Raw genomic sequence first — 25,094 nt, 5'->3', positions numbered from 1 at the left:
AGGGACCCAACATGTGGCAGATCTGGGGCGACTCCTCACTGCGGGAGTGCACTGCAGCAATCTGCTGGGTTTGGAGACTCCAAATGGGGTCATGTGCCAGAGATAGAAATGCTCAGTCACAGGCCTGGGTGAGCTCAGAGTGCAGCTGGAGACCAGAGAGACAGGAGTGACTGACTGCTTTTCTTCAAGGGCACACTGACGAGTGGCGCCCCAGCTCTCGGCTCCTCCAGGGCCAGAGATTGGGAGGCTACCATTTTCATTCTTGTCCTCTAAAGCTGTACGGAAAGCTTTCAGGGAACAAAAGCTACTGAGCAAACCCAAGCAGATTCCTTAGCCTGGCCCCTGGCAAGGGCAGTGCAATTCCGCCTGGGGCAAAGACATTTGAAAATCACTGCAACGGGCCCCTCCCCCAGAAGATCAGCAAGAACATCCAGCGAAGACCAAGTTTTTGGAACAATGAGAACAGCAAAACCCCAGCGCCAGGGGAATGAAGCACATAGAATTCATGGCTTTTTTTCCCATGATGCTTTAGTCTTTCAAAGTTAATTTTTAAAATTTTCTTTATTTTTTCTTTTTCTATTTTTTTAGTTGAATTTTTCTTCTTTCCTTTCCCAACCAATAACTTATCAATTCCTTTTTTAAAATCTTTTTTTAATTTTTCATTTTTAAAGTCATAGTCTATCTCTTAATTGTATTTAACCTTATTTTTTGTATATATGTAAGTTTTTCTTTCTTTAAAATTTTGGGATACAGTTTCTTCTAACAGACCAAAATACACCCTAAATCTACTGTATGATGTCCTCGTCTCCTGCCTGATCACATTCTCTCTCTTTTTTTTTTAAATTTTTTTCATTCTTTTTTCAACCAACTTCTTATCAATTCCTTTTTTAAAATCTTTTTTTAATTTTCATCTTTACAATCATATTCCATCCCTTCATCGTATTTACCCTTATTTTTGTATATATATATAAAGTTTTTCTTTCTTTAAAAAATTTGGGAGCAATTTCTTCTAATAGACCAAAATACACCCAAAATCTAGTGTGTGGCTCTGTTATATTCACCAGCCTGATCATATATATATATTTTTTCCCCTTTCTTTTCCCCCTGGTTTCGGGTCTCTTCTGATTTGTTTAGTGTATGTTTTTCTGGAGTCACTGTTACCCTTTTAGCATTTTTTTTAGCATTTTGTTCTTTCATTCATCTATTCCCCTCTGGATAAAATGCAAGACAGAAAAACTCACCTCAAAAAAAAAAAGGACAAGAGGCAGTACCACCTGCCAGGAACTTAATCAATACAAACATTAGTAAGATGTCAGAACTAGAGTTCAGAATGACAATTATAAAGATAGTAGCTGGGCTTGAAAAAGTATAGAAGAGACTAGAGAATCCTTTTCTGGAGAAATAAAAGAACTAAAATCTAACCAAGTCGAAATCAAAAAGGCTATTAATGAGGTGTAATAAAAAATGGAGGCTCTAACTGCTAGGATAAATGAGGCAGAAGAGAGAATTAGTGATATAGAACACCAAATGATGGAGAATATAGAAGCTGAGAGAGAGAGAGAGAGAGAGAGAGAGAGAGAGAGAGAGAGAAACAACTACTGGATGAGGAGGGGAGAATTCAAGACATAAGCGATACCATAAAGCGAAACAATATTAGAATAATTGGGATCCCAGAAGAAGAAGAAAGAGAGAGTGGGGCAGAAGGTATATTGGAGCAAATTATAGAAGAGAACTTCCCTAATTTGGGGAAGGAAACAGGCATCAAAATCCAGAAGGCACTGAGAACTCTCCCCAAAATCAATAAAAACAGGTCAACACCTTGACATCTAATAGTAAAACTTACGAGTCTCAGAGACAAAGAGAAAATCCTGAAAGCAGCTCAGGACAAGAGGTCAGTAACCTATAATGGTAGAAACATTAGATTGGTAGCAACCTATCCACAGAGACGTGGCAGGCCAGAAAGGACTGGCATGATATATTCAGAGCACTAAATGAGAAAAATATGCAGCCAAGAATACTATATCCAGCTAGGCTGTCACTGAAAATAGGAGAGATAAAAAGCTTCCAGGACAAAAAAAATCTAAAAGAATTTGTGAACACGAAACCAGCCCTATAAGAAATATTGAAAGGGGTCCTCTAAGCAAAGATAGAGCCTAAAAGTAATAGACTAGAAAGGAACAGAGACAATATGCTGTAACAGTCACCTTACAAGCAATACAATGGCACTAAATTCATATCTTTCACTAGTTATTCTGAATGTAAATGGGCTAAATGCCCCAATCAAAAGACATAGGGTATCAGATTGGATAAAAAAAAAAGACCCATCGATATGCTGTCTGCAAGAGATTCATTTTAGACCCAAAGACACCTCCAGATTTAGAGTGAGGGGGTAGAAAACCATTTACCATGCTAATGGACATCAAAAGAAAGCTGGGCTGGCAAACCTTATATCAGACACATTAGATTTTAAACCAAAGACTATAATAAGAGATGAGGAAGGACACTACATCATACTTCAAGGGTCTACCCAACAAGTACTAACAATTTTAAATATTTATGCCCTTAACATGGGAGCAGCAAATTATATAAGCCAATTAATAAAAAAATAAAAGAAACACACTGACAATAATACAATAATAGTAGGAGACTTTAACATCCCCCTCACTGAAATGGACAGATCATCTAAGCAAAAGATCAACAAGGAAATAAAGGCTTTAAATGAAACACTGGACCAGATGGACTTCACAGATATATTCAGAGCATTCCATCTCAAAGCAAGAGAATACACATTCTTCTCTAGTGCCCATGGAATGTTCTCCAGAATAGATCCCATCCTGGGTCACAAATCGGTTCTCAACTGATACCAAAAGACTGGGATCATTCCCTGCATATTTTCAGACCACAAAAACTAGAACTCAATCACAAGAGGAAAGTCGGAAAGAACTCAAACACATGGAGGCTAAAGAGCATCCTATTAAAGAATGAATCGGTCAACCAGGAAATTAAAGAATAATTAAAAAAAATCACGGAAACAAATGAAAATAAAAACGTAACTGTTCAAAATCTTTGGGAATGCAGCAAAGGTGGTCCTAAGGGGAAAGTATATAGCAATACAAGCCTTTCTCAAGAAACAAGAAAGGTCTCAAATACACAACCTAACCCTGCACCTAAAGGAGCTGGAGAGAGAACAGCAAATAAAACCTAAACCCAGTAGGAAAAGAGAAATAATAGAGGTCAGAGCAGAAATCAATGAAATAGAAACCAAAAGAACAATAGCTGACAGATCAACGAAACTAGGAGCTGGTTCTTGATAAACCTCTGGCCAGACTTATCAAAAAGGAAAGAGAAAGGACCCAAATAAATAAAATCATGAATGAAAGAGGAGAGATCACAACCAACAAAAAGAGACAAACAATTATAAGAACATATTATGAGCAACTGTATGCCAGCAAATTAGATAATCTGGAAGAAATGGATGCATTCCTAGAGATGTATCAACTACCAAAACTGAACCAGGAAGAAATAGAAAACCTGAACAGACCCATAACCACTAAGGAAATTGAAGCAGTCATCAAAAATATTCCCACAAACAAGAGCCCAGGGCCAGATGGCTTCCCAGGGGAATTCTACCAAACATTTAAAGAAGAATTAATACCTATTCTTCTGAAGCTGTTTCAAAGAATAGAAATGGAAGGAAAACTTCCAAACTCATTTTATGAGGCCAGCATTACTTTGATCCCAAAACCAGACAAAGACCCCATCAAAAAGGAGAACTACAGACCAATATCCCTAATGAACATGGATACAAAAATTCTCACCAAAATACTAGCCAATAGGATCCAACAGTATATTAAGAGGATTATTCCCCACAACCAAGTGGGATTTATTCCTGGTCTGTAAGGTTGCTTTAACATCCACAATCAATCAATGTGATACAATACATTAATAAAAGAAAGAACAAGAATCATATGATCCTCTCAACAGATGCAGAAAAAGCATTTGATAAAGTACAGCATCCTTTCATGATTAAAACTTCACAGTGTAGGGATAGAAGGTACATACCTCAATATCATAAAAGCCATCTATGAAAATCCCACAGCGAATATCATACTCAATGGGGAAAAACTGAGAGTTTTTTCCCTAAGGTCAGGAACACGGCAGGGATGTCCACTATCACCACTGCTGTTCAACACAGTACTATAATTCCTAGTCTAAGCAATCAGACAACAAAAAGAAATAAAAGGCATCCGAATCAGCAAAGAGGTAAAACTCTCACTTTTTGCAGATGATATGATACTTTATGTGGAAAACCCAAAAGACTCCACCCCAAAACTGCTAGAACTCATACAGGAATTCAGTAAAGTGGCAGGATATAAAATCATGCACAGAAATCAATTGCATTTCTATACACCAACAACAAGACAGAAGAAAGAGAAATTAAGGAGTCGATCCCATTTACAATTGCACCCCAAATCGTAAGATACCTAGGAATAAATCTAACCAAAGAGGCAAAGAATCTGTACTCAGAAAACTATAGGATACTCATGAAAAAAATTGAGGAAGACACAAAGAAATGGAAAAATGTTCCATGCTCATGGATTGGAAGACAAATATTGTGAAAATGTTTATGCTACCTATAGCAATCTATACGTTTAATGCAATCCCTATCAAAATACCACCCACTTTTTTCAAAGAAATGGAACAAATAATCCTAAAATTTGTATGGAACCAGAAAAGACCCCGAATAGCTAGAGGAATATTGAAAAAGAAAACCAAAGCTGGTGGCATCACAATTCCTGACTTCAAGATCTATTACAAAGCTGTCATCATCAAGACAGTATGGTACTGGCACAAAAATAGACACATAGATCAATGGAACAGAATAGAGAGTCGAGAAATGGACCCTCAACTCTATGGTCAACTCATCTTCAACAAAGCAGGAAAGAATGTCCAATGGCAAAAAGACAGTCTCTTCAACAAATGGTGTTGGGAAAATTGGACAGCCACATGCAGAAGAATGAAACTGGACCATTTCCTTACACCACACACAAAAATAAACTCAAAATGGATGAAAGACCTAAATGTGAGACAGGAGTCCAACAAAATCCTTGAGGAGAACACAGGAAGCAACCTCTTCGACCTCAGCCGCAGCAACTTCTTCCCAGAAACATTGCCAAAGGCAAAGGAAGCAAGGGGAAAAATGAATTACTGGGACTTCATCAAGATAAAAAGCTTTTGCACAGCAAAGGAAACAGTCAACAAAACCAAAAAACAACCGACAGAATGGGAGAAGACATTTGCAAATATCTTCTATATATATATATATCCAAAATCCATAAAGAACTTATCAAACTCAACACCCAAAGAACAAATAATCCAATCAAGAAATGGGCAGAAGACATGAAGAGACATTTTTCCAAAGAAGACATCCAAATGGCCAACAGACACATGAAAAAGTGCTCAACATTGCTCGGCATCAGGGAACTCCAAATCAAAACCTCAATGAGCTACCACCTCACACCAGTCAGAATGGCTAAAATTAATAAGTCAGGAAACGACAGATGTTGGTGAGGATGCAGAGAAAGGGGAACCTTCCTACACTGTTGGTGGGAATGCAAGCTGGTGCAGCCACTCTGGAAAACAGTATGGAGGTTCCAGTAATTGCACTACTGGGTATTTACCCTGAAGATACAAAGGTAGTGATCCAAAGGGGCACATGTACCCCAATGTTTATAGCAGCAATGTCCACAATAGCCAAACTAAGGAAAGAACCTAGATGTCCATCAACAGATGAATGGAACACGATGTGGTATATGTATATGTATACACACACACACACACACACACACACAAATGGATTATTATGTAGCTATCAAAAAAACACAACAAAATCTTGCCATTTGTGGGGAACCCTCCTCCACTGTTGGTGGGAATGCAAGCTGGTGCAGCCACTCTGGAAAACAGCATGGAGGTTCTTCAAAAAGTTGAAAATAGAGCTACCATACAATCCAGCAATTGCACTATTGGGTATTTACCCCAAAGATACAAATGTAGGGATCCGAAGGGGTACGTGCACTCCGATGTTTGTAGCAGCAATGTCCACAATAGCCAAACTGTGGAAAGAGTCAAGATGTCCATCAACAGATGGATAAAGAAGATGTGGTATACACACACACACACACACACACACACACACACACACACACACACACAATGGAATATTATGCGGCTATCAAAAGGAATGAAATCTTCCCATTTTCAACAATGTGGATAGAACTGGAGAGTGTTATGCTGAGCAAAATAAGTCAATCAGAGAAAGACATGTATCATATGACCTCACTGATATGAGGAATTCTTTTTTTTTTTTTTAAAAGCTTTTTATTTATTTATTTGAAAGAGAGAGAATGAGAGATAGAGAGCACAAGAGGGAAGAGGGTCAGAGGGAGAAGCAGACTCCCTGTTGAGCAGGGAGCCCGATGCGGGACTCAATCCCGGGACTCCAGGATCATGACCTGAGCTGAAGGCAGTCGCTTAACCAACTGAGCCACCCAGGCACCCTGATATGAGGAATTCTTAATCTCAGGAAACAAACTGAGGGTTGTTGGAGTGATGGGGGGTGGGAGGGATGCGTCGGCTGGGTGATAGACGTTGGGGAGGGTATGTGCTATGGTGAGCGCTGTGAATTGTGTAAGACTGTTGAATCACAGATCTGTACCTCTGAAACAAATAATACATTATATGTTAAAAAAAAATCTTGCCATTTGCAATGATGTGGATGGAACTAGAATGTATTATGCTAAGTGAAATAAGTCAATCAGAGAAAGACGAATATCATATGATCTCACTGATATGAGAAATTTGACAAACAAGACAGAGGATCATAGGGGAAGGGAGGAAAAAATGAAACAAGATGAAACCAGAGGGGGAGACAAATCATAAGAGACTCTTAATCTCAGGAAACAAACTGAAGGTTGCTGGAGTGGTAGGGGGGTGGGAGGGATGGGGTGGCTGGGTGATGGATATTAGGGAGGGTATGTACTACGGTGAGTGCTGTGAATTGTGTAAGACTGATGAATCACAGACCTGTACCCCTGAAACAAATAATACATTATATGTTAATAAAAAAATAAAAAAAAAGGTAACTTCTACACACTGGATGCTCTCATGCAGAAATTAATAAATTCAAACTTAAAAAAAAAAAGCTATTGTCAAGTTTTTATTCCTGACAATTCTCTGGCTGGTAATGGCAAATCTTTTCCTGCTACTTGAGTTTTGTCTCTTTTCATTTGTACTAATTTTCTTCCCCATAGTTTGGAAAATCTCGTATATTTACATGAATTTTCATAATTCTACTAATATAACATTAATTAAGAATAGACAGAAATGAGTTATCACTTCTAAAAACCCAAGAGCTTTCTTTCAGATTTTGATCACTGTAGGAATCAAATATTTTGATGCTTTCTTCTTAAAAATTTTCTGGTTTTGTTCCATCTTAACTAAAACATTTTTCCATTACCTATATTCTGAATCCTAACTTGATGGTATTAATATAGACTATGGCACTTCAAAATAGATACTGAAAAAAAATTGCTAAATAAATTATGCAAATAAAGCATGTATATTTAAAATGTGAAAAGATAATGAGGTATCTAAAAAGAACGGAAAACTAAGAATTAATCTTATTTAAATACTGAATCTTGTTTTAGCCTCAGATATATTCAATAAAAGCTGTGTAAATTAATTTTAAAAATCATATTAAAATTCCTTCTAAGGTTTTTTGATTAAATATGAGTTATTTTCTGGGTGCCTGGGTGGCCTAGTTGGTTGAGTGTCTGCCTTCGGCTCAGGTCATGATCCCAGGGTCTTGGGATCAAGCCCTGCATCAGGCTCTCTGCTCAGCAGCAAGTCTGCTTCTCCCTCTCCCTCTGTCATCTGTCTCACTCTCTCTCTCTCAAATAAATAAATAAAATCTTTAAAAAAAATAAATATGAGTTATTTTCTATCAAAATTGCTTAAAGTGAGATATATTTATAATATGCTTTATTTAAGAAAAGAGGATACATATATGGAAATATATGATGGTATGCATAAAGGAAGTATGAAATAGGAAGATTCGTCTACCTGCTTGCAACACAGGGATAATTAGGCCAATGTTCTAAGTCTGATTCCTATGTGAGTTAATTTTACTCAATTATATAATTATAAAAATAACTCCCCCACACAAAGAGGTTTTGTAAGTATTGTGATAATAGCACACATGTGGTATATCCACAATACTGGGGAGGGGGGAAGCACCTAGAGCACAGATACAGAGAATAGATTGGTAATATAATCAATAATCTTTGGATATCAAAAACAGCATAATTCTCTAGACATTGTGATTATACACACACATACACACATGTACATGCACATAAAGACACATCAAAAATATATAGATAGGGATGTTTATATTTGAGGAATGCAGGGAGAAATATGAAGGGAATCATGTAATCAGAAGCATAAATAGGAGAATTTAATGAGATGTACACATTTTAGAGGTGTAATGAAGTTTACGGACTAAATAGATGAAACTATCTGAAGGGAATTATGAATGAATTCAAATGGCCACACTGATATAAAAACCTACAGCAAATGCCAGCACAGACCAATCCCCAGGAGATATCTGCAGGTAAAGAGGATCATCCTGGATTAAGACCTTACTGGACTGTAGGTAGAAACTGGAGGCAGTAATTTGGATAATAAAAATTTATGCTTTCACTTGAAATATTTGAATAACCGTCTCAACCCTCTGCTTTAATTTTGTAAAGCTCAACCAGAGATAAGGAGAAAAACAGTGAAACCTGTTTTTTAGGTAAATTTTTTTTTATTTTAAAAGACTTTATTTATTTGTCAGAGAGAGAGAGAAAGCGAGAGCAAACGAGCACAAGCAGAGGGAGGGAGTGGCAGGCAGAGGGAGAAGGAGACTCCCCGCTGAGCAGGGAGCCCAATGTGGGACTTGATCCCAGGACCCTGGGATCATGACCCAAGCCGAAGACAGACGCCTAACCAACTGAGCCACCCAGGCGTCCCTGGATTTTAGGTAAATTTTCCAATGAGATAGGGAGCACAGGCCTGAATGACCCGGGTGGGTGGAATGTAAATCTCATTACAACAAAATGCATAGGGATCCAGAGATTGTTAACATGGACCAACAAATGCACCTGAGCCAAGGAATTCTAGCTTTGACTTTGTAATTTACAAGTGCTTATCCTAAGGCCACAATCTTAGAATCCCAACATAGAGAAGGAAGGGAAGGGAATCAGTTACTAAATTCCAAATATGACAGCTTTGTGAAAAACTGATTTATATATACTGTTTCTTTTAATAGTACTTCATAATGACCTTACTGGGTAGACATTATTTCTATTTTTAATGTATGAGGGAAATGATACTCAGAAAGGTTATGTAGCTTGCCTAAGGTCTCTTAGCTACTTAAAAAGGAAAGCAAGGCAAAGAATATGTCTGATAAGCTCCTGCCAGTGTACCTTACTTCTTTTTTCTTTATTTTCTGACAGGCTCTGAACTGTCAGGAGGAGTTAATGAATTCCTAGCCTGACTTGTGAACCACTTTGGTGATAATCTCCTATGGCTTGGAATCAGGAGCTTCTGCATTTCTTTTAGAAGGCAGTGAATTTCTGCTTTAGATTACTGCCTGAAAATAGGCAGTTACCGGAGTCTGCTTCTCCCTCTGACCCTCTTCCCTCTCGTGCTCTCTCTGATTCTCTCTCTCTCAAATAAATAAATAAAATCTTTAAAAAAAAAAAAAAAAAAAAAAAGAAAATAGGCAGTTACCTAACTATTAAGTAAGACACAGGGAGAAGTCCTACTGCTATGGTCAGTAATCTAAAAGAGATACTTTACTGTCTCAAACCAGTTCTAAAAGGAAAGCTTAAAGTTTAAGCCCTTTGTGGAAAAACAAAGAACCCAAGTCAGAGATGCTGAAATCTTTGGTCATGTAATCTTAAATAAGAAAGCCTTGTGCTTGTAATCTAAAATAATGGTCCTAAGAAAGCAGAATTCTTTCTATTGAAAGCTCAGGTTTTTCCAGTGTTCACTCAAAGAGATTGGGAATTACAGGGAGTGGTGCCAGAATATTTTAATCTGCCTTACAGTAAGTAAGTAGCTGGTGCTATACCAAATGTGAAGTTGTAATTTATTCATGTCATGCATTTTATAAGCAAAGAGGATGAATCGTATATGGTAGTCTGACAAATACTTTCATCTATTGTTACTCCAGGTATGCCTCTCCCAAGAAACCAACGGAAGTTTATTTATAATCAGTGGAGCACTTGCTCCTTAAAGGTCTTGCTTGCAGATAGGAGCTGAAAATATAAATATGCTAAAGAATAGACCAGAGACAACAGAAAATTCATCTGCAGTCCAAACAGATTAAAACAAATAATACATATACATGTACATCTAGGCACTTGTTTTTAGAATAACTTTCATGCTGATTTGAAATGTAGTGTACTGTTGTGGAATGAACAGCAAACTAGGAGTCAAGAATCCTAGGTTATCCTAGGTTTCAATCATAACCATATGTCCAACTTTAAGAACATTATTGCACTTCTTTGGTTTTCAACTCCCTCATCTTTAAAGTAAGAGAGACTACTTGATCTCTGAATTACCCTCTTTCTGTAATATTCTAAGTATTTCATGTATTATACTCAAAATTCCTTCATAGAGTTACCCCATATCTCTGACCTTGACAGCAATCACTTTCAGCATTTCTGTACATGTTTATCCTTCGTTTTCTGGAATTACTGTTGATTCTTCTCAGACATAAAAAATTTTTTAGAGATGTTACAGTTCCAAACTGCTTCATAGATTCAGTTGTTCTAGACATTTCTCAGGAAACACGGGCTCTCCTTTATGGGCTTCTCTAATTGTAGGTGTCAGAGAATTTGCACAGGTAAAATATTTAGGATTTCAGAGAACTGTGAAGGCCTTTTAGTTTTCCCTTCCCCACTCCCCATACTTTTTCTACTCAGTGACTGAAGGATGAAATTCAATATTTAGAGGTGCATCTAGTAGAAATAAAAATGAACTATGAAGGTTCTGGATAGAAGACCAAATCAGTCACAACATTCCTTTAAGCCAAAGCCTAATCTAGAGCAAGGCCCTCACTCTCTTCAATTCTGTGAAGGCTGAGACAGGTGAGGAAGCTGCAGAAGAAAAGTCTGAAGCCAGCAGAGGCTGGTCATGGGGCTTAAGGAAAGAAGCCGTCTCTATCACATCAAAGTGCAAGGTGAAGCAGCAAGTGCTGATGTAGAAGCTACAGCAAGTTATCCAGAAGATCTATCTAAGATAATTAAGGAAGGTGGTTGCACTAAGCAAGAGGTTTCCAGTGTAGACTAAACAGCCTTCTATTGGAAGGAGATGCCATCTGGAACTTTCATAGTTAGAAAGAAGTCAATGCCTGGCTTCAAAGCTTCAAAGGACAGTCTAACTCTCTTGTTAGAGGCTAACACAGCTAGTGACTTTCAGTGGAAGACAGTGGTCATTGACCATTCCAAAAATCCTAAGTCCCTTAAGAATTATGCTAAATCTACTCTGCCTGTCCTCTATAAATGGAACAACAAAGCCTGGATGAGAGCACATTGGCTTATAACATGGAATAACATGAATATTTTAAGCCTACTGTTATGAGCTACTGTTCAGGAAAAAAAGATTCCTTTCAAATGTTACTGCTAACTGACAATGCACCTGGTCACCCAAGAACTCTGATGGAGATGCACAGTGAAATCAATGCTGTTTTAATGCCTGTTAGCACATCCATTCTGCAGCCCATGCATCAAAGAGCCATTTTGACTTTCAAGTCTTATTATTTAAGAAATACATTTCATAAGGCTGTAGTTGCCATAGATAGAGATTCCTCTAATGGATCTGGGCAAAGTAAACTGAAAACCTTTTGGAAAGAATTCATATCTCAATGCTGCTAAGAACATTTGTGATTTGTGGGAAGAGGTCAAAATATTAACATTAACAGGAGTTTGGAAGAAGTTAACTCAAACCCTTTTGGATGACTTTGAGGGGTTTGAGACTTCAGTGGAGGACGTAACTGCAGATGTGGTGGAGGGAGCAAGAGAATTAGAGTTAGAAGTAGAACTTGAAGATATGACTAAACTGCTGCAATCTTATATAAAACTTTACCTTATGAGGAATTGCTTCTTATGGATGAGCAAAGAAAGTGCTTTCTTGAGATGGAATCTACTCCTGGTAAAGAAGCTGTGAAGGTTATTTAAATGACAACAAAGGCTTAGAATATTACATAAACTTACTTGATAAAGCAGTGCAGGATATGAGAGGATTGACTCCAGTTTTGAAAGAAATTGTGCTGCAGGTAAAACGCTATCAAACAGCATCACATGCTACAGAGAAATTGTTCGTGAAAAGAAGAGTCCATTGATGCAGTAAACTTAATTTTTATCTTATTTTAAGAAATTGCCACAGCCACCCTAACCTTCAGCAGCCAACACCCTGATCAGTAGGCAGCCATCAACATTGAGGCAAGACCCTCTGCCAGCAAAAAGACTGTGACTCACTGAAAGCTCAAATGATGGTTAGCATTTTTCAGCAGTATTTTTTAAAAATGTTTATTTAAATTCTAGTTAGTTAACATATAGTGTAATAGTAGCTTCAGGAGAGCAGTAAGGTATTTTTTTTAAGATTTTATTTATTTATTAGAGAGAGAATGAGTGCACAAGAGAGAGCACAAGTAGGGAAGGGGCAGAGGGAGAAGCAGACTCCTCGCTGAGCAGGGAGTCCGATGTGGGGCTCGATCCCAGGGCCCCGGGTTCACCTGAGTTGAAGGCTGATGCCCAACCAACTGAGCCACCCAGGTGCCCCAGTAAAGTATTTTTTAATTATGGTATGTACTTTCTTTTTTAGACATAATGTTATTGCACATTTAACAGAGTTTGTATAGCATAAACACAATTTTATATGCAGTGGAAAACTGAAAATTCATTTGACTTGCTTTATTGCAATATTCATTTTGTATTGTGGTGTCTGGAACACCTGCAATATCTCCGGGGTATGTCTGTACTTTGGCATCAAATTGGAGAATGGATTGGAAGGATGCTAATGGGGGGGGGTGAATCTATTATAATTATCTGGGAAGTTAATAATAAAGATCTGAACTAAATCAATAGCGGTGGGGATGGAGAACAAAGGATAGATTCCAGAGGATATAGGATAAGTTTAGTATTGGTCATGTTAAATTTACTAGCAGCAGGTATACATTTGGTGTATGAGTCTGGAGCTCAGGCAAGGTCTGGGAAGTGATACAGAACTAGAAATCACGTAATATTTGAAACATAAGGTTATCTGAAGTAAAAGTGTAATATCTGAAAAGGGCCAAAGATGAAAACTCTAAAGAAAGTTTACATTCAAGGAACTGAAAAAGGAAAGCAAGCCTACAAAAGCCAATAAAGGAGACGAATACCACATTATCTATCTGTCTCTCTCCTATACTATAGTGGGGTCCGTGGGGCAAGAGTTTCATTTTATTCACCTTTTATGTCCAGGACCCAACATAGTACCTGACATTAAGTAGATGTTTAGTAAATATTCGTTGAACAAACTGAATATGTTTCTATATATGGTATTGTTTTTTAAATACCTAACTAAAGAGCTTGGGAGGTTTAATTATAATACCCTTTTGCATTAAAAATTGAGTTTGATTAAACTTAAAGGTTGAATGCAAACCTCTCTATTATTTCTCATCATCATGGGTGGAAATACTTGACAAGAAAATTAACCATCCATGAAGAGCTTGCTTACTTATGAGTGACAACTGATTTAGTGAACAAATGAAGGGGAAACAAGCACATGAAGGGAAAAGAGAATCCATTTGCCAGCATTCTTTTTTTCTTTTTAAAGATTTTATTTATTTATTTGACAGAAAGAGACACAGTGAGAGAGTGAACACAGCAGGGGGAGTGGGAGAGTGGAGAAGCAGGCTTCCTGCGGAGCAGGGAGCCCAACATGGGGCTCGATCCCAGGACCCTGGGATCATGACCTGAGCTGAAGGCAGACGCTTAACGACTGAGCCACCCAGGCACCCCAGCATTTTTTTTCTTAAAAGAAAAATAAAAATGGCCATTTTAATTCTGTTTTTTTCCTTAGAAGAACTGGAATTTCTATCTAAATGTGACTTTGGCATAAACAGTGAGATCATCCAAGGGACTGATATTAAGGAAAACTACCCTGAAATTATCACAAGCCAGGGATGTTAACTTATTTTTATAATAAGTATTACTTAAACTTTTTTCCAACTTAAGTTTATATTCATATTTTCTGAAAATGTCTTGGTGTTGATATAAAAATATCTGAATATTTTGCTTTTAATAATACAAAGAAACCTATTTCATTATAATTGCTTTCTGAAATCACATAGTTAATTGCTGACTAATTCCCCACTCCAATTTTTAAATCTTTATTTCCTTTAATAAGGAGTAAAACAAAAATGAAAGAAAAGGTTTCAGCCTAATGATATACACATACCTAGAAGAATATAAGGCAAAGATATATAACTATATAAAAACAACTTTTGTCTAAGTAGGGTTGGGGACCAAAGAGCCAGAACTGGGCATTTAATATTTCACTGGTTTTTGACTCTTTTTTTAAAAAGTTTTATTTACTTACCTAATCTCTACACCCCACATGGGGCTCAAACTCGAAATCCTAAGAGTCACATGCTCCCCCGACTGAGCCAGCCAGGTGCCCCATAGGCCTTTTAACATAACTTATTATGTTTTCTACCATTATTTTTGGTATTTTAATACTGAAAGAAGAGCACTATCATGTAGTAAAAAGAAGAATGTAAGTCTTAGCTTTAATCCTATTCCTTTTCTGCTGCTCTGAGTTTCCTAGCAGAAAAATTATGGTGTTGGTATAGATGCTCTCTATTGTTCATTGAAGTATGAATATTTTATGATCCATGAATGAAGTCTTTTATTTGTAAAATCAATTCTTTTGTGTTTATCTGTATAACAAAAACAATTGAGAAACTATATTTTATTCAAATTGCACTTAAACTTCTATGCTGAATTTTTAGAAAAGAAAATGGTTGATTAAAAACTGAAAACAATGGAGAACACTACCTATCCATTGTCTTTCCACAGGCTGGTCTCCATGTGCTTTTAACCTAAGAGCTTATATGCTTCTCACTGAAAACAGGAAGATGGATGAAGCAGAAATCCCAGAGGTCAGACTGGTTGCTCAGTGATCAATGGATAAATTAATATGGTTTTGATATTTTATATTTAAAAAGACGTTTTCCACAAAGGAAAACATGGTTACAAGACACATTTATTATCTCCCACAAAAAGGACAACAGGACATCAGGCAGACATAGAGTTAACTATTTTCCTCACTTGGTGCTGATAATCCTTTCTTTCTTTTTTCTATAAGACTTATTTTATTTAAGTCTTTTTTTAAAAAAAGATTTATTTATTTATTTGACAGAGGGAGAGAGTGGGGGTAGGGGCAGAGGGAGAGAGAATCCTCAAGCAGACTCCCCACTGATCATAGAGCCTGATGTGGGGCTTGATTCCAGGGCCCTGAGATCATGACCTGAGCAGAAATCAAGAGTTGAACACTTAACTGACTGAGTCACCCAGGTGCCCCTATTTTATTTATTTGAGAGAGAGAGAGAGAGAGAGAGAGCATGCATGAGCAGAGGGGGAGAGGGAGAGAGAATCTCAAGCAGACTCCCTGCTGAGCATGGAGCCTGAGGCGGGGCTTGATCTCATGACCCTGACATCATGACCTGAGCTGAAACCAAAGGTTGAACACCCAACCAACTGTGCCACCCAGGCGCCCCTGATAATCCTTTCTTTAGTTTAGAGTATTGGTATTTTTTTTTTTAAAGATTTTATTTATTTATTTGACAGAGAGAGACACAGCGAGAGAGGGAACACAAGCAGGGGGAGTGGGAGAGGGAGAAGCAGGCTTCCCACAGAGCAGGGAGCCCGATGCGGGGCTCGATCCCAGGGCCCTGGGATCATGACCTGAGCCAAAGACAGACGCTTAATGACTGAGCCACTCAGGTGCCTCTAGAGTATTGGTATTTTGACGGACAGGCTAAACAAGGTTGATTATTTTCCTTCCCTTTTTATTTTTTTATGAAAAAGAGGCTTTATACGTGCTTTATTCTATATACCATTAAGATTGATCTTAGAGTTGAGTAGAAATAAGAAGCAAAAAAGCAAAAAGAATGATGATAGTGATTGTGATAATGGTTAATAACCTTCTCCTTCAGGAAAACCATGTATTTATACTATATGAATCTTACTTGGAAAAAAATGAAAAGAAAAGACAATGGGCAAATATAATAGTACCTCGGTAGTTGATGATTTCTGTCCCAAGCACCGGAGTCATCTCCAGGACTGTGATGAAAGCTTTGTCCATAGACGTTAGAGGAAAAGGAGACATGCGGTGTCTTCTAGCCACCTTGGTGATATCAACAGCACTGTGACCTAAACAGGAAGATAATTAACTAAGACTATGATGCTGAAACAGTGATTACAAAGTGGTAATGTCTTATAAATATCATCAATTCTCATTTTCATATGTCTGTAAATGAACATTACAAGGTAAGAAATCTTCTCCTTCTTCCAAAATATAGCCTGCTTAGGTGGAATATTAACCCAAGCCAGTAGTGTTATATTATGTGTCAAAACTTGGTGAAATTTAATGTTATTGGATAATCCTTTTGAGTGCTTACTATGCATTATGGCATTATTCTAATTAACCTTCACAACAACCTTATGGGGAGGCATTATTATTATCTTTATTTATAGATGAGGAAAGAGAGGTTTATGTATCTTGGCCTAAATCACAGAGCTAGTAACAGCACAGACAGGACTCAAACCGGGGTAGTGTGGCTTCAGAGTTAACGTCCTTAACCACATACTAAACATCGAACACTTAATGAGCTAGTTAGTAAAATGAAATACTCAAACTTGAATTTATTTAGGAGTTCATAGGAAATTTTCTTTTTTAAGAAAAGTCACAGGAAAAGATTATTTAGCTACTCACTCCTTATTCACTCTCCTTCATGGCATTAATATTACCCATACACTAAAACTCCTAATTTATATCTCCAATCCCAACCTCTACCTTCAACTCTAGATTTAAATGTCATCTAAACAGCTGGTGGATAAGAATGTGTATCTCCAAACTTATAAATCATCCAACATGCACTTGGATGCATAACAGGCAATTGAAACTTAACATGTTCAAAATCAAACTCTTAATTCCCCCACCCTTCTATCTTGCCCTTATGATGTTTTAGTCTCTTACAATTTCCATCTCAGAAAATAGCAACTTGATTCTTCCAGTTATTAATCCAAAATCTGGGAAACATCCTTGATTCTTCTCTTTCTGTCAGAACCATATCTAAACTACCTTTGAGATATCTTTAGAATCTGACTATTACTTACTATCTCCACAATTACTACAATAGTTGGATCCATCATTTATTTCCTGGGAAACTGAATAGCCTCTTAACTGATCTCCCTACTACTGTCCTTGTTCCACTATAATTTATTCTCCACATAGTAGTTATGGTGATCCTTTTAAATTTTAAATTGGATTGTGCTAATCTTTGCTTATAACTCTCCAGTGACTTTCCGTCTCACTCAGAATAAAATATTTGCTATGGCCTACGAAGTCCAACATATTATGGCTTCCACTATCCTCATCTCCTATCATTTCCCCTCTTGATCACTGTGCTCTAACCATACTGGTTCCTTGCTTGTCTTGAGCATGCAAAATACATCTCTCCTCAGGGTCTTTGTACTTGGTATTTTGTCCACTTTGACATCCTTCCCCAGGTATAATGGTTCCATCCATCCCTCGTTTCTTTCAGGTCATTGCTAAAATATCATCTTATCAGAGAGGCCTTTGTTAAACATCCTATGTAGAATATTACCCACCATCATTTTCTATTCTTTTTATCCTTTCTTCATGGATATATAAATAAATACACACATATATGTATGGATATTCATATCCATATGCCTATAATTTATATAATATATACATTTATATTTATTTGTTTATAGCCTTCCTCTTCATAGAATGTAAGCTCCATTGTCTTTTTTGTTCAATGTTATGTCCAGTATCTAGAACAGTATTTGGCACATATTAGGCAATAAAAAAAATTTGTTAAATTAATGAATCATTTAATGACAAAAAGGGACTTCTTAGATCACTATATTTTCATGCATAAATAAGTTGGTCTTTTCTTTGGAACCTTAAAGGTCTATAGCCCAGATGATAAACAGAAAAGGAGTAACTGCAAACACAGTTGGTTGGCTATCCTGTCTGCTATCCACAACTCCATTCTTCCCTAGCCACTGTGCAGCAGAGTGTGGTCATATGATAGAGTTCTGGCTGGTAAGATGTTGGAAGAAGTCCCTGGGGGCAGAGTTCCTATGGTGAATAAGACGATAAAGAGATAAAGCTTTAAGAGGAGAAAGCTTTTGCCCTTCTTTCTTCTTTCTGCTTGGAACATGGGTAGATACTGGGAGGTGCCGTAGCCATTTTTTAACCATGAGGGTGGAAACCCACACAGTAAGTATGGAAATACGAGAAGAAAAAAGAGCCTCTGCTGACAATATTGAGTTGCTGTACAAGCCCTGGACTGCCTGTCAACAGGCTTTTGATATGAAAGACAAATAAGCTCCTATTTCTTTAATCCACTTTATCACGATTATATATATTTCTCAGTAGTCTCTAAGTTCCCAGTCATTGCAATTTATTATTATACCCCAACCCAACCCCAGAAGCTGCTTCAGACATATTCACTGAATAAACTCAAAGGTACCACCTCAAAGAGTTTCCATTCTAAGATGAATGATATTGTCATAAGTACTGAAAGAAAAAGACATATAAAGATGCTTATACTTATCACATTTCTCTCCAATAGGCAATCATAAAATTAGAAAATTTTCAAAGCTTGAAGGGCCTTAGAGATTTAGTGCTAAACATGAATAACATTTCTACTCAAAATTTAAGTGAACGCTTATAAAGGATTATGTATGATATGATTTATCATTTACTTACAATTTGAAACATAAATTTATTTCTCACTTTCACCGAAGTCCCACCCTTCTCATTAAATATCATGAAAACGTATTGTCACAACCAGTGTAATTGGAGAAAATGATAGAGATAGGCTCTTCTGTTTTTTATTCAGGTTTATAGGTCTCAGAGATGATATTTTCTAAAGTATGTTTTACTTTCTTTATGGTGCAAATTGTGTAAAACCTTGTAAAAACTGTCCTTTTAAAATGTTTAGTTTCTGAGGAGAAAATTTTACTTTTTAACTGAACAGTTTATTTGTTGAATTGCTTTGTAATAGAATTTTTCTTATTAGAAAGCTAGGTTGATTATCAGTGATACACATATCTATTCAACAAATATTTCTTGAATGCATTTTATGAGCCAGTTATGGTTAGGGACTTGGGATACAGAGCGGGATACATCCTGCCATGAAGAACATTACAGCTCAGTGGAAAGGAAAGATGGTAAATAAAAAAATAAGAGCAGGTAGGTAGTAAACCACCTGATGATGGTTCTCTAACTACAGAGACTGGTGGTTCTCTGTCTCTCTCTAAGTGGAAATTACAGTGTGGATACCTACCAGCCTGGAAAAATCTTTCCCCAAAATCTTTAAAATAATTTTGTACCTTATTTATATATATATTTTAGGGCACCTACCACTTCTGTTTTATGTTATAGACATTTAAATATTTGTCTTACCTGTGTTAGTCAACTGTAGCAACTCCTTTGAAGGTAAACCCTATATTTTACTAAATTTTTGGCTTCCATTTTTTAAAGAAACATGATTTCAACTATTTTCTGATGTTGACAGTAGTGATTCACAAGAAGCTTCAAAGTGAAAGTTTCAGAAAATTTAAGAATAGTTATCTCTGACTCCTTTTATTTTACAAGTTATAATCCCAAAGCACTTTTATTTGTCCTGGCCATTACAGAACTCAATCAGACAGGAAAAAGGATCAAGAATTGTTTTTTCCACACACTAATCCTCTTCTTGATTCTGAGCCCAGCATAGAAAATCTAATGGAAGAGGAAAAAAAGTATGTACTTTTATGTCTTGAAGGCGAGACGGATTATAGCTTAGCAGCCAAATTTCCCTGAATGGTCCATAAAATCCAGTTTGGTAAAGTAGAAAGGAAGGAAAGGATAATTTTTTTTTTAAAGTAAGAAGGTTATAATAAAAGGCAGTTTGGTTTTTGGATAAAAAATATCCAGAAATTGAGAGAAAATTCAGATAGTTTTTCCTATAAAGCAAAGATTATTTCATGGCCATAAATATATTCTTATAGCTACCTTACAAAGAAATACCAATGGTCACAAAGAGAATCTGTGAGGGCATTAGCTCCATTCAACTCATGTACTCTACAAAACTAACATGAAAATATGTGTCCTATATAGGAGATTATAGTGTTCAAGGGAATATTTATTTTAACTTATAATAGTAAAATTAGCTGGTGATCTATGGCTATCACTGATAATTTGTAGGCAGGGTAGCTACTTTAACAAAAATAAACTACAAAGTGCTGTAGGATATGGGATCTTTATATGCAAGTGGGGCAAGGATGGGGAAAGGATGTCTAGACTTAGACATCCCCTCCACTAGTAGATGTCTGAATTGAGCAAAGAATAACAGGTTTGAATTATCATAACATCTAAATTGATAGCATTCTTCTGCAATCAGTTTAATTTTCTCAAGTAGACTTACAGGATTAAAGCAATTCCAAATTAGCCACAGATTGGTGACCTGGAAGTTTCTCTTAGAAATCTACATTTCTATAAGTAAAACTTAAATTGTCACTTTTATATTTTCTGGTGCATAAGTCCAGATGTGGGATTGACTATATTTGAGCTTGGAATCTTTGCAGGTAAAGTACTCAAAATGTTATTGAGATTTCCTATCTTCCATGTAGCAGTTATAACTACTAAAAAGACTATATAAGAAGTCAGTGTAAAAATAGTATGGATTCAATCAGGATTGCCATCATGAAGGATATGTTTAAATACTAATGGCAATGTCTGTGATATACAAGGCCTTCAAAGGGGCACAGAAAGTACAAATGGATTCCTTTCTACTGAGTAGAATAATTAATAAGGATCTTTGTCATATAGCAGTAACCTTTTTCTTATGGCATGGCCATTGTGAAATGAGCTATTTATACCAATGAAATTACTTTCCCCAATTCAAATGCATCCTTTTCAATCTGACAATTCTTAATATACAATGTTTCATCTTGGCTTGAAAATCCACTCTAAATTAGAAGTAAATGAAGAAAAGATGATTTCAAATGATAGAACATAATATAATAGAAACAAGATATTTTAAAATGTTTATGCTACCCAGATCAATCCGTACCTTCAATGCCATCCCAATCAAAATTCCAATGACTTTTTTCAAAGTCCTGGAACAAACAATCCTAAAACTTGTATGGAATCAGAAAAGACCCCTGATCAACAAGGAAATGTTGAAAAAGAAAAACAAAGCTGGGGGCATCACGCTGCCCAATTTCAAACTATATTACAAGCAGTATCATGAAGACAGCATGGTACTGGCACAAAAACAGACATACAGGCCAATGGAACAGAATAGAGAGCCCAGATATGGACCCTCAACTCTATGGTCAAATAATCTTCAACAAAGCAGGAAAAAATATGCAATGGAAAAAAGATAAATGGTGCTGGGATTATTGGACAGCCACATGCAGAAGAATGAAACTCGATCATTCTCTAACACCATACACAAAGATAAACTCAAAATGGGTGAAAGACCTCAATGTGAGACCGGAATCCATCAAAATCCTAGAGGAGAACATAGGCAATAACCTCTATGACATCGGCCACAGCAACATCTTTCAAGATACATCTCCAAAAGCTAGTGAAACAAAAGCAAAAATGAACTTTTGGGACTTCATCAAGATAAAAAGCTTCTGCACAGCAAAGGAAATAGTCAACAAAACAAAGAGGCAACCCACAGAATAGGAGAAGATATTTGCAAGTGACACTACAGATAAAGGGCTGGTATCCAAGATTTATAAAGAACTTCTCAAACTCAACACCCAAAAAACAAATAATCAAGTCAAAAAATGGGCAGAAGACATGAACAGACACTTCTCTGAAGAAGCCATATAAATGGCTAACAGACACATGAAAAAACGTTCATCATCATTAGCCATCAGGGAAATTCAAATTACAACCACACTGAGATACCACCTTATACCAGTTAGAATGGCAAAAATGGACAAGCAAGAAACAACAAATGTTGGAGAGATTGTGGAGAAAGGGGAACCCTCTTACACTGTTGGTGGGAATGCAAGTTGGTACAGCCACTTTGGAAAACAGTGTGGAGGTTCCTCAAAAATTTAAAAATAGAGCTACCCTATGACCCAGCAATTGCACTCCTGGGTATTTACCCCAAAGACACAGATGTAGTGAAAAGAAGGGCCATATGCGTCCCAATGTTCATAGCAGCAATGTCCACAATAGCCAAACTGTGGAAAGAGCCGAGATGCCCTTCAACAGATGAATGGATAAGGAAGATATGGTCCATATATACAATGGAATATTACTCAGCCATCAGAAAGGATGAATACGCAACTTTTACATCAACATGGATGGGACTGGAGGAGATTATGCTAAGTGAAATAAGTCAAGCAGAGAAAGTCAATTATCATATGGTTTCACTTATTTTTGGAACATAAGGAATAGCATGGAGGACATTAGGAGAAGGAAGGGAAAAATGAAGGGGGGGAAATCGGAGGGGGAGACGAACCATGAGAGACTATGGACTCTGAGAGACAAACTGAGGGTTTTAGAGGGGAGAGGAGTAGGGGGATGGGTTAGCCCGGTGATGGGTATTAAGGAGGGCACGTACTGCATGGAGCACTGGGTGTTATATGCAAACAGTGAATCATGGACCACTACATCAAAAACTAATGATGTATTCTATGGTGACTAAAATAACATTTTAATAAAATAAAAAAAAAAGAAACAAGATATTCATGCAGGTTCTTCTTGATTAAATTAAAATCCTCAAGAGGAAACTTTATTCCTCAAAACAACAAAACTGCCTAAAAGTGTAAATAATTATTCATTCTTTGGATATACAGAAAATCTCAAGGAAGAGGCTTGTTCTGCCCTATTAATAATACTACCTTTCTTTAACATACTATTTGCAGCTTGAATTCCTTATATTTCTACTTTCTGGATCTTTTATAGCAGCAAACCACCTAAAACAATGAATAGCTTTCCTAGGAAACCTAAAGAGTGAAAATGATAGTTTGTTTAGGTTAAATAGATTTTCAGCTTTGGGAAAGGAAAAACTGCCTTAACGTCAAAGCCCAAGGATGCTGTGCACATAGTGGTCACATAGAAAATTTTCGTTGAATAAGGTCCTAAATGCTTGATTTTAATCACTCTAGAATATACAGCTTGACAAAGATGAGCTGAGAGATAAACATTATATACAATTTCAAACATTATTCTGGTCAATAATTTCAATGTCCTTTTTACTAGACTTGTCCATTTTTTAAAAACAATTGCAAACATTTATTAACAATAAATTGAAACTAGGGTTTTCTTCTCTTTACCTTTTTGTTTAGAAGTGGTAAAAGGGTCAGTGCAGTAGGGAAATGAAAAATGAGAATAAAAAATATTTTAGCTGTGGTCAAGCAGTCAGAGAAATGGAAAATTAGCTTTGGGTTCAGTGTATGTACTGCCTAAGTAATTAACACTCTAAGTAAGTAACACTGTAAGTAAGTCCTTATAGGTTATCTTTATATCAGGAGGTTTATCTATAGAAAAATTATAAGGCCAAAGGAGGAAAAAGTAATTTATTTCCTATGGTCAGGTGTGAACTGTCTTTATAGCTATCTTCCTTCTGCTTTTATTTTCAATTCGTTACATACAAGTAAGCTAAATATATAATATTAAAAGTAAACAGATAAAATTAGCTGAGAGTATAGGGTAAAAAGAGATTAAGTGAAAAAATGATATTAGAAGTATAATGATAAAATAGATTAGCTAAAGCAACACTAAAAAGGATAAAATTATTATTTTCATTTTTAAAAAAAGATTTTGTTTATTTATTTGAGAGAGAGCATTTGCGTGCATGTGCATGCACGTGGGGCAAGATGGGGGCAGGCAGAGGGAGAGGGACAAGCAGACTCCCCACTGAGCAGGGAGCCCACTCATGACCTGGGCTGAAGGCAGATGCTTAACCAACTGAGCCACCCAGGTGCTCTAAGGATAAAATTATTTTTAAAAAACTGTAAGTAGGAGTCAAGTGCTAAACACCCAACAAAGGCAAGCAAAGTCTTTTGAGTTAAGGTGGCTGTAATTTTTCATGACTGTCTTTATGGGGCTGGACTTCACTACAAGTGTTTTAAGAACTGAGGGCTCTTATTTGCAATGACGTGGATGGAACTGGAGGGTGTTATGCTGAGTGAAATAAGTCAATCAGAGAAAGACATGTATCATATGACCTCACTGATATGAGGAATTCTTAATCTCAGGAAACAAACTGAGGGTTGCTGGAGTGGTGTGGGGTGGGAGGGATGGGTTGGCTGGGTGATAGACATTGGGGAGGGTATGTGCTATGGTGAGCGCTGTGAATTGTACAAGACTGATGAATCACAGATATGTACTTCTGAAACAAATAATGCAATATATGTTAAGAAAAAAAAAGAAGAAGATAGCAGGAGGGGAAGAATGAAGGGGAGTAAGTCGGAGGGGGAGATGAACCATTAGAGACGATGGACTCTGAAAAACAAACTGAGGGTTCTAGAGGGGAGTGGGGTGGGGGGATGGGTTAGCCTGGTGATGGGTATTAAAGAGGGCACATTCTGTGTGGAGCACTGGGTGTTATGCACAAACAATGAATCATGGAACACTACATCAAAAACTAATGATGTAATGTATGGTGATTAACATAACAATAAAAAATTATTAAAAAAAAAAAGAACTGAGGGCTCTTGAGGAAGGCC

At 36.8% G+C, this 25,094-nt stretch overlaps 1 protein-coding gene across 11 annotated transcripts in view; it reads right to left on the bottom strand.

Annotated features, from left to right (window-relative positions):
• GPHN (gephyrin) overlaps positions 1 to 25,094 on the bottom strand; it is a 633,555-nt gene that overhangs the window by 103,983 nt on the left and 504,478 nt on the right. For all 11 annotated transcript variants that reach the window (XM_073895379.1, XM_073895381.1, XM_025869865.2 and 8 more), the window contains one exon: positions 16,389 to 16,526. In XM_073895379.1, coding sequence (XP_073751480.1) covers positions 16,389 to 16,526 — 138 coding nt within the window. The remainder of the gene's footprint in view (positions 1 to 16,388; positions 16,527 to 25,094) is intronic.

The sequence above is a fragment of the Callorhinus ursinus genome, unplaced genomic scaffold, assembly GCF_003265705.2.
Source record: "Callorhinus ursinus isolate GAN/ISIS: 27379988/994484 unplaced genomic scaffold, GSC_fseal_2.0 scaffold8, whole genome shotgun sequence".
NCBI lineage: Eukaryota > Metazoa > Chordata > Mammalia > Carnivora > Otariidae > Callorhinus > Callorhinus ursinus.
This window is presented reverse-complemented; position numbering and strand designations above follow the sequence as displayed.